The 11,237-nt window shown below is 44.7% G+C and overlaps 1 protein-coding gene across 1 annotated transcript in view; it reads left to right on the top strand.

The window, feature by feature from the left end:
- The first annotated feature begins 529 nt into the window (after positions 1-529).
- LOC137528999 (cytochrome P450 2G1-like) overlaps positions 530-11,237 on the top strand; it is a 47,590-nt gene continuing 36,882 nt past the window's right edge. Inside the window, exon 1 of the mRNA XM_068250856.1 lies at positions 530-725. Within this exon, the coding sequence (XP_068106957.1) occupies positions 561-725 (165 nt within the window). The 5' untranslated portion in view covers positions 530-560. The remainder of the gene's footprint in view (positions 726-11,237) is intronic.

Raw genomic sequence — 11,237 nt, 5'->3', positions numbered from 1 at the left:
TAAATACAGAGGGGAGCTTGATCGCAGGGTGCAGCATTTCAGGCGGGCAGATTGGGGGAGGAACAGCAGAGAGGCACTTAATAATCAGAAAGTTAGGTCTGACTCAAGTATAAGTGCCCCCCCCCCCACTTCACTGCAATAGATCCTAAATTTCTCGACTTATAGTCAAGTATATGCGGTATATTTAAATTACTTATCTAAAAAAATGGGGGTAGGGGGTTGTCCAAAGAGCTTTTATTCACAGTGGTGTGGGGGCAATGGAGGACCCAGTATGTTTACCCAGTATGGGGCCCATGTAATTCTCATGGCAGCCCTTGCAAAGTATAGTGTTTTCAACGGTTTTAGTCATATGCTGTATGAATGTGATCTGTTTAGCTTACTATAAAATTTGTCAGGGTTACATAAGGTCTCTTAAAATATTTGTATAGTTTATCTGTGTCCAAACATTCCACTCCAATGGCAGTTTTCCAGCTTCACTCCACCCACGTACATGGGAACATGGGTAAGACACTGGTTGTAAGCGCGTAGTTCCTTATGTAAGCCACACAGCGTTCGTAGAAATGTTGACTGCTCTGCTTATATTCATCTCCTGCTGTTTCTTCATATTCTCAACATGGAACACGATGTATGGGAAAAAGAACCTTCCACCAGGTCCAACCCCACTGCCACTTATTGGAAACTTGCTGCATATAAAAAGCGGCTCATTGGTGGATTCTCTCATGAAGGTCAGATATACATGAAATGTCTTTAAATTTCAAAAATATAAGAAATGATTGGCAGTGTTCAGGGGCAGAGCATAATATACTTTCTACAATCCTTCATGTTGGAGTGCTTATGATTTAACTGCAGGGAGTTCTCATCTCAATTAGACTAGGTTCAACAGAGTAACCAAGCAGATCGGGGTGACCCAAAACCACTAGGAAAATATAGGGGACTAAAAGAGACCAAAAAGCCTGCGTACATCAAAAAAGGGCGCCTGGAATAAAGGGCACATGGTGTAAATGAAATGTAATGATATATTCTATAACCATATTTTATTGTTTCCTCTTATATAAAAAAAAGCTGCAAATATTGTTTATAACACTGGAAATGATAATATATGTATAATCGTAATAATTGTATAATATAGTCTATAACCTTATTTTATCGTTTCTTTATGTAATAAATCTGAAAATATTGTTTATAACAATGAAAAAAATATATAAGTATACTCATAATAACTATAGTAAAACATTAGTAAATATTACCAAGATTTTTTTGGTAACACTGATTTTTATTACCGTAAGTAGATTAAATAATACACAAAGACCGTTAGAAGATTGGAAGTTAACTTACAAATCATATAAAATTTAAGAGTCAGTGATGTAAGAGTCTTAGGGTGAAAAGTTCTTCAGCCAGTCTTCATGTGGCTCGTAGGTTTGTTTACTTCTCTGAGATGGATTTTAATAATACACTTATTTCTTTAAAGAAGTAGACAGCCTTGTATATGGGAGGGGGGAGGGAGGGGGGGTATGAGGGGGGGGGGATTAGGGGGGGGAGGGGAGGGGGTAGTGTAATAGGGATAAGGGAGGGAAGAGTTTAATTATTATTAAAGGTCAACCAGCTAAATAATCAGCAGATAGCAACAATTGAAAATAAAGAACTGATGGACAACAGGTCCAAGTGGGTCACGATGGTCAGATATCCCGCATATCAGTTTTGATAGTTACCTCAGATGAGGTTAGTTCTATTTAGAGATAGAGGGAAGGAAGGGCCTAATAGAGAGGATTGTATAGAGTCCTTATATTGGGTATAGAGGGGATGATATGGGGATTTGTTTTTCCCTCAACTACCACATTCACTCCAAAGCCAATTCGTCTCCTTCAGCATCCCAAAAAGATTTAAGCATATGTTCTGCTCAGCTAGATAATAAAAGTGGCAAACACGCTGCACCATTGACATCACAGGACAGTTGCCTATAAAACTAGACTTCTGACTCTGGGCTCAAGCTTCATTCATCTTACAGATCGTTATCTTCATCTGGCAGTGCTGTGGTCTGGGGCAACCTATATATCATGTTCATGTGGTGTTGCCAAGGCAGGATCCATATCCACTTCGGGTGGGGTATGGGGAGGCATGGCTAGAGACTCAAGGTTTGGGTCCCCTATCAGCTTCCTGGCAAACCCCAGGGTAAATAGGGTACCGGCTCATTTTAGGGAGGGGTGGGTGGTCAGGGTCCCTTTTTTTTTTTTTTTTTTTTATTTTAAGGGGGTATGTAATCTGAGGAGTTAAAAGTCCATGGGTCCCAGATCTTATGGAATCTGTCTTCGGAGTCTCTGAGAGGCTGTCATTTTCTCCATAGTTTTATACCAGGTAATTTTAATTTTTATCTCTAAGGTTGTGGGTGGGGCTATTTGTTTCCATGCGGCTGCTATGGAGAGTCTGGTGGCTGTCAGGATGTGGGTAATTAGATGCATAGAATGTGTAGGGACACCAGGTATGGTTTTACCCAGTAGCATATAAAGGGGATCGTGAGGGATAAAAGTGTCAGTGACATGTTGAATCAGAGATTGGATGTCTCTCCATAATGTATCAATTAGAGGACAGAACCAGAATATATGTGCTAGGGTGCCTTTATTTCCACATCCTCTCCAGCATAAAGCAGAGGGTCCATTGTATATTCTGGAGAGTCTATCTGGGGTGAGATACCAATGGAAGAGGATCTTGTATATGTTTTCTTTTATTTGTGTGCAGATGGAGCTATGTTTAGCATTTTCCCAGATGTCTGTCCAGTCCTCCAACGTGATAGAAGTAGAGAGAGCGGACTCCCATTTAGCCATGTAAGGGTGAGAGGGGGTGAGGGAATTTGATTTAGTCTGAAGAAGAGAGTAAATTTGTGATATCAGTCCTTTTTGGTGTCCTCTAAAGTTACATAAACGCTCAAAATGTGTCCAGGAAGGGATTACGTTTGCCCCCTTGGTGGTTTTTTGGAGAAAATGTTTGATCTGGTAGTACTCTAGGTACATCTGAGGGGAGAACTGGGTCTTTTCTTCTAATGCTGTTCTATCCCAAATTTTACCCGTTAATGGATTAATCCAGTCTCTAAGGTTAAAAAAGCCCAGATTGAACCAGCGGGCCATAAATTGTTTTGAGATTCCAGGGGGAAAAGACTGATTTCCCAGTATTGGGAATAGCGGGGAGGGAGTGGACCTAAGCTTGGCAGTGGACATAGTGTTCCTCCATATGCGAGTTGAAAAGGATATAGTGGGTAGTGTAATAGTGGGGGGGAGTTTTGGAGGAGTTGGTGACCAGATAAGTGAAGCTAAAGTGGTTGGTAGGATGCTTGTAGCCTCTATTAGGGCCCATTTAGTAAAAACTCTTGGGCTAGTCCATTCGGTAAGTTGTCTAAGATGGGTGGCCTGATAGTAAAGCTTCAGGTGGGGGACTGCCAAACCTCCTGATTCTCGTGGGGATAGGAGTATATTTTTGTGGACTCTCGGGTGTTTGTGGTTCCAAATGAATTTGAAAAACTCAGTTTGTAGTTTGGAGAGTTGGGTTGAAGGGACTTGGACTGGCAGTGTTTCGAATAGGTATAAGAGGCGTGGGAGGATGTTCATTTTTAGAGAGTATATTCTCCCCATCCAAGAAATTTTATATGCTGTCCACTTGTGTAGGTCCTTAAGAATGGTCTGGATGAGTGTAGGGTAGTTTTGTTTATATAGTGTGGAATATGTAGGTGTGAGGTTTATTCCTAAGTATTTGAGGGCGTGTATTTTCCATCTATAAGGGTAGTGAGCTTTAAGGGAGGACAGTAGGGTGGGGGGTATTTTGATAGGGAGAGCTTCTGTCTTATCTTGGTTTAATTTGAAACCTGAGAGGGATTCATATTCTTTTATGGTGGAGTGCAATGTCGGGAGAGAGATAAGGGGTTGTGTGATTGTGAGCAGGACGTCATCCGCAAATAAAGATATCTTATGATCATGTTTGCCTTGTCGAACCCCATGTATATTCGGGTTCAGTCTAATAGCTGAGGCTAGAGGTTCGATGCTTATGGCGAACAATAAGGGGGAAAGGGGACATCCCTGGCGAGTGCCATTTTGTATTCGTAAGGGTTGTGTAGGGGCAAAAGGAAGCTTAATGGAAGTGGATGGTGTGGAGTATAAATACTTAAGTAAAGAGAGGAAGGGCCCTTTGAAGCCTTGATGTTCTAGTACTCGGAATAGATAGGGCCAGGATAGTCTGTCGAAGGCCTTCTCTGCATCCAAACTCAGGAGCAGAGAAGGCCTGCCACTCTGACTCATAAGTGAGATAAGATTTATTGCTTTCCTGGTGTTATCCCCAGCTTGGCGTCCTAGGATAAATCCTACTTGGTCATTATTAATAAGCGTGGTTAGAATAGGGTTAAGACGATTGGCCATGACTTTTGTTATAATTTTCAGGTCTGAGTTTAGGAGAGAAATAGGTCGGTAACTTTGAGGGAGTTGAGGGTCCTTCCCTTCCTTGGGTATTACTGTGAGTAAGGAAGCTAGCATGGATGAGGGGGGAGAGTCTCCTTGGAGTATTTTGTTTGCCAGTTTGATTAGGTGTGGAACTAGTTCTGATTTAAATGTCTTGTAGTATGAGTAGGGGAGACCGTCTGGACCAGGGCTTTTGGAGGAAGGGAGAAGTTTAAGAACCTCAAGAATCTCAGAGTCTGATATTGGGGAGTTAAGTAGGGTTAATTGAGCCTCTGTGAGGGTTGGGAGATTGAGTTTGGAGAGGAATGAGTCTAACTTAGGGAGGAAGGTGGGCTTCTTAGATAGGTCTGGTAAGCTATATAATTGTGAGTAGTAGTCAGAGAAGATATGGGCAATTTTCTGAGGATCGTAGTGTTTTGTGCCCTCTGTATCTTTCATGGAATAGATCAGTTGCTGGGTGGATTTAGGATTCAGTTTTCGGGCTAGTATGGTGTGGGGTTTGTTGCCCCTTTCGAAGAAGAGTTGCCTCGACCACCTCAGGCTTTTCTCAAGTTGGAGGGTCTGTAGGGAGCGGATTTCTTGTTTTAAATTTTGTACTATGCTAAAGTGTTCTTGCGTAGGTGATTTTTTATAAGTTGACTGAGCCTTAACTAGGGTGGCATGGAGGGAAAGAAATTTTTGAGAGGAGAGTTTTTTTCTCCTGGAACCTTCAGCAATGAACAGTCCCCGCACAAATGCTTTATGGGCCTCCCATAGAGTGCCATAAGAGGATACAGTATTAGTATTTGTGTTGAAGAATGACCGCAGCTCCTCACTAAGTTCTTTGGCGAAAGTTTTATCCCGTATGAGGGATTCATTGAGTCTCCAGTTTAAGGGCTTATGGGGTCTACGCAGCCAGTTTAGGTGTAAGACAACACTCTGGTGGTCGGACCAAGCCATTGGTAAAATTTCTGATTTGTCCAATAGAGGTAGTAGGGTGGGGTTGGCGAAAAAATAGTCTAAGGGAGAGTGAGATGCATGAGGAGGGGAGAAAAAAGTGTATTCAATAGATTTGGGATTGGAGATTCTCCATAAATCAAGCAAGGTATGTTTTCTCATAAGCGCCCTGAACTTACGGGAGTTACGGTCGTGAGTACCTTTTGAGGAGGGATTTTTAACATAGCTTCTATCGTGGATAGCTGAGAATGCCAAATTGAAATCTCCCCCTAAGATTAAAGTGCCGTATTTTAATTTTTGGAGTTTATCCAGAAAGGAGGATAAATAAGAGGTTTGATCTTTGTTTGGGATATAAACATTGGCCAGGGTGATGGGTTTGCCCGCCAGGGATCCAGTAAGTATGAGGTAGTGGCCATCAGAATCGCATATAGATTTAGTGATCTGTAGGGGGAGATTTGATTTGAACAAAATAGCAACATCTGCTCGTTTAGTCGAGGCGGAGGCCAAATATACCTTAGAGTAATGCTTGTTTCCCAGTCTAATAGGGTCTTGTCGTCTGAGATGGGTTTCCTGGAGCATAGCAATGTCTATGTCCAGCCTTTTGAGGTCTTTTAAAAGGGAAAGTCTTTTCTGAGGTATATTTAGGCCCTTCGCATTTAACGTGATCAGTTTAACCATAATCCGTGGTAAAGCGGAGCACGTTTGAGGTGTATGCGGTAAGATCCGACCATCGCGACCCATAGTAAACATAAAACAAACAAGCTATAAACCTTAATGAGACATACTTCCATATCGGACAGAAAAACACATCAGTAGAAACAAATGTTGGTTGATATAGAGGTAAGAAGCTTATGCCACTATAAAGTAAGTGGCCGTAGGTAATGGCAACCAAAAAGAGCTGCCTGGGCGAGGAAGCCTTTGGGGGTACCAGACTCCAAAAGAGCCAGATAAGCCCATAAGGGGACCTCCTGAGGTGCATGTGGAAGTACCGGGGGGTAGCAGCCCAGGGACCAGAGTCCCATTGTCTAGATTGTTAAAAACCGGAAACAGAGATGATGTTGTAGTGTAGGTAGTGGTGAGTCCAAACCATCATGTTAGGGCCTCCAAAGTAAGTATCAAAAGTGTGGGATCCCTCTGTAAGGGAGAAAAAGGAGTGCAGTTTAGAGTTCAGCTAGGTAAGGTTTCCATATCATCTTGGATCTGGGTGTATGTGAGGCTGCGAACAGGGGCTCGAGTCCAATCTGAGATATGGCGTACTTTCCTGGGGGGCGAAGACGTAGAGGGAGATCTGGGGTTCTGGGTGAGTTGTAGAGGTGGGAGTTTGAGTCCCATTTGCTTCAGAAAGAGGGGAGCATCATCAATATCCGTTAAGGTAAAGGTCAGTCCTTGGCGGTTAACAGTTAGACGAAAAGGGAAACCCCACTTGTAAGGGATAGCTGCATCACGCAGAAGTTGTGTAACTGGTTTCAGGGACCTGCGCTTTGCCAGGGTGATGAGGGATAGATCATTGTAAACATGGATTTCGTCTCCTTTAAAAGTAAGAGATGGAACTTTGCGTAATGCCTGTAACAGGGCTTCTTTAGCTTCATAGTAGTGCATCCGGACTATGATGTCTTTAGGCCTTTGGCTGTGGGGCTGACGTTCCCCTAAGGACCTGTGGGCTCTGTCCATGCGCCATAGCTCATCTGTAAAATCAGGTAGAATCGATTTGAATAGCTCCAGCAAGTGTGGCTTAATTTGGTCAGGCTTGACTGACATGGAGACCCCTTTCACCCTCAGATTCTGTCTCCTTTCCCTATTTTCAAAGTCTTCCTGTGTAGTGCGGATTGCTTTCAGGTCTGACTGTATTATAGATTGTTCATCTTCTATGGCTGACTGCTTCTGAGAGAGAGTGATGGCTTTGTCCTCCAGGGCGCTAGTGCGTTCCCCCAGGCTTAGTATGTCTGCCTTCATGTCTTTTATGGCAGATAAGAATAGATTCTGTAGGGAGTCATGCATGGCTTTACAGTGCCTGTCTAGTGTAGATTCTAGGAAAGCTGCAGTGACCGGTGCAGTGTCTGGCGTTATACTGGCCTGTGGGGTGTTGTCAGCGTGGTCTGGCTGATCGGCGCCATCTTGGGTGTGCGCGGGGCGGAGGAAGCGATCCATTGTGCCCGGAGTCTGCGGCGATTTGAGGGATCCCTTTGCGGCCATCAGGTGGAGGGAGTCTTAGAGCATCTGATCCGGTTAGAGCCGTGCGGTTCTGAGGCTTAGGGATGCGGATAGTGGCTCTTCTCAGAGAGCTGTGGGCCGGAGCTCAGATCCTAGGCTGCCATCTCCGTGACGTCGCGCATGCGCCTTCAAATATTACCAAGATTTTACTACAACTATACCTAACCCTACTCTCACACAGAACCCTCCCTCTACCTATCCCTAATCTTTAGACCCCACTCCCCCAGTTGTGCTGCTTAACCCTAACCCCCCCCCCCCCCCCCCCGGTGGTGCCTAACCCTAAAACCCCTCTGCTGGTGCCTAACCCTAAAACCCTCCTGGTAGTTCCTGACCCTAACCTTTTCCCTGGTGGTGCCTAACCCTAAGACCCCCCTGGTGATGCCTACCCCTAAAACCCCCTGGTGGTGCCAGACCCTAAACCCCCACTGGTGGTGCCTAATCCTAAGCCCCCCATGGTGGTGCCTAACCCTCAAATCCCCCTAGTGGTGCCTAACCCTAAAACCACTCTGGTGGTGCCTAACCCTAAAACCCCCCTGGTGGTTCTTAACCCTAACCCTTCCCCTGGTGGTGCCTAACCCTAACAGGAAAGGATTATGTCCATAGCAGTGGGTGTAACTATAAGTTCTTTATACTTTTTTTACATATGAAAGCTGCAGAGCCATTTGATACCTGCTACTAATCCTGACACTTTCCTTGTCTGTCAACCTAAATGTCACACCATCCGTACATTGTACACTGCAACAAAGGAAGAAGAGCTAGGCATTATCCATAGACTGCAATTTATTCCAGCGTAAAAGTTACAGCAGATGATGCCGACGATGTGTCAGTACATAACCCTGGTGTGGTGAGCCAAGGATTGGATGCCAGGCTCTAGATGGACCGTAACATTGGCTGCCTCACGTCCATTGATGCTTGTTCCTGTTTGGACTGGTCCAAACGTGAGCAAGTGATTACGGACACGAAACAGCCCCATCACACCAGTGTTATGTACTGACACGGAATGCTCAGTCATTTTCACTATTGGAAATCTGCATTTACAATCGGAACTCGGAAATTGGACTTCTGCGAAAATACTGCATTATTGCAACTCGGCAATTTTAACCCCATCACAGAACCCAGAAGCATTGGACCAACCAGAGAGAATGCAGAGTCAATTCGGAAGTATTTGGCCAATCAGAGTGCAAAAAAATGACCAAATAAAAGACTCCTCGAAAAACAGAACTTGGAATCGAAAAATGGAAATCCTCGTAATCGGTTATCAGCATTGACAGAAATCAAAATTTTCACGGAATCAGAAATCATAATCTGATTATCCCCAGTACTGACACGCCATCAGCCTCATTTGCATTTATGCTGGAATAAATTGAAGTCTATGGACAATGGCTGGCTCCTCTATCATTGCTGGAACACATAATCTTCTACCACAGCACTTGAGCAAATCCCTCTCTCCCCAGCGGCTAGCTATGATGCATGGAAACGGTGACTGCTTACCTCCATTTGTTACTATTCTTCTCATGGAGTACCACAGAATACTTTCTACCTTGCTAGCCTCTATTTTATACTACCTTACACACTTCCCCTAAGGCCTCATTCACATTTTCAGTGGCAGAGGTCCATACATTCGGAATGCAATGCATACGATCTTACACCATCTGCATTGCCATACATTGTGCTACTGATCCCATTCACTACAGAAAATGTGTCAGCGCTGCGGTTTGCCAAAAATGCAAGCAGCAATGCATTATCGTAACACACTGCTGTGTATTGCAAAAGTGAGAACATCAGACAGTGCAGCCTATGCACTTATGATGTTCTTGCCTATCGCACGCGTGCACCTACATGCACTTATGTGCACCAGTTTACAGGTGAATAATTTGCTCTATAGCAGCAATGATTTATTGAAAGTTTTTAATAAAGATAAAGTTTAAAAAGTTTAAAGAGACAGTGTCCCATTAACCTCCCTGACGGTTTATTTATTTTGCCAGGGAGGCTGCAATGTGGTTTTTTTTAATTAAAAAAAAAAATATTTCATGCAGCCAACTGAAAGTTGGCTGCATGAAAGCCCACTAGAGGGCGCTCCGGAAGCGTACTTTCGATCGCCTCCGGCAATCGAAAGTAACAAGATAGGCCACAATGAGCGGCCTATCTTGTTTCGCTTTCCTCGTCGCCATGACGACGAGCGGAGTGACGTCATGGACGTCAGTCGACGTCCTGACGTCAGAGCCGCCCGATCCAGCCCCTAGCGCCGGCCGGAACTATTTGTTCCGGCTGCGCTGGGCTCGGGCGGCTGGGGGGACCCTCTTTCGCCGCTGCATGCGGCGGATCGCCGCGGAGCGGCGGCGATCGGGCAGCACACGCGGCTGGCAAAGTGCCGGCTGCGTGGTCTGCTTTTTTCAGAATTGAAATCGGCCCAGCAGGGCCTGAGCGGCGACCTCCGGCGGCATACCCCGAGCTCAGCTCGGGATTACCGCCAAGGAGGTTAAATAATGAAGTGTTTTTCCCCCCTGTGGTTATTGGTTAACTTTTAACGGGGGAGTAGGCATGTATCTGAGGCAGTACTCATGCCTACCACACCCCGTTTTCCTCCCTCCCCCTCCTTAGTGCTCTAATATCTTCGGCAGTTGAGCTCAGTCCATGTCACCAGAGTTGGGCGGTAGTGCACAGGTATGTGTGACCAGGGGCGCTCTGTGTGTTCTATGGCATGATGATGTCATCGTGCCATAGCGCGCACTTTGCAGAGCTCTCCTGTGCGCCTGTGCCTGTGCACTACCGCCCAACTCCAGTGACCTGGACTGAGCTGCCGGAGGTTTTAGGGCACTAAGGAGGGGGATGGAGGAGAATGGGAGGAGCAGTGGGCATAAGGACTGCCTCTGATACACGCCTGGTCCCCCTGTTTTAAATATGCATTACAGCTCCAATATCCTTTAAGATTCACGGATGTCTGTAATGGCTTCCGCCCATAGCAATTGGATGTGATCCTTAGGGCGACGGTTTGGAGACTAAACGCTGTATAGATCCATTACTATGCTGTTGCCTAGCCATGTCTGTAGAGCATTGGCTCCACAAACTATGCGCCATAGCAATCACATCCAGTCGCTACATTCGCACAGACTGGAGATAATCATGCTACATTCCCAGCTAGCAAGGAAATATGACATGTATGGTATAGTTTTAATGAGGATGAGCCCCAAAAAATATTTTGGGTTGTTACACAACTATTGCACTTGTCATGTGAAAATTAGTAGAGGTGAAACATGAAAAAGTGGTGAAACACAGACATTTTTTAAATTTTCAAATGTATGCCTAATTTGCAGATAAAATGCATGTAATATACCTACTACTCACCATTGTCCTGCTGCCCATTGTCTTCTATCTCCCGTTCCCCATTTCAGGACTTCTTCCCCACTACAGCCTCCTGGAGGGCTTTTGGCCAGTGAACAAGCTATTCTGAGATGGGCATGTGCAAGTCTCCGAACTGTTCAAACTTTTGTGCATGGTCATGAGTGCATTGAACTCAGTGGGGGTATACGAAAAAAAATAGTGAACATTCTCATTTCAGGAAAATATTTATCTTTGGAATATTCACTATTTGTTAATCAGTTTGCCAGTTTCTCACAGATAGCAGCATGTTTACTGCTGGTATGGTGCATCACT

This window comes from Hyperolius riggenbachi, chromosome 8, assembly GCF_040937935.1.
Source record: "Hyperolius riggenbachi isolate aHypRig1 chromosome 8, aHypRig1.pri, whole genome shotgun sequence".
Classification (NCBI taxonomy): Eukaryota; Metazoa; Chordata; class Amphibia; order Anura; family Hyperoliidae; genus Hyperolius; species Hyperolius riggenbachi.
The sequence above is the reverse complement of the archived record's forward strand: the minus strand, read 5'-3'. Positions and strand labels throughout refer to the sequence as shown.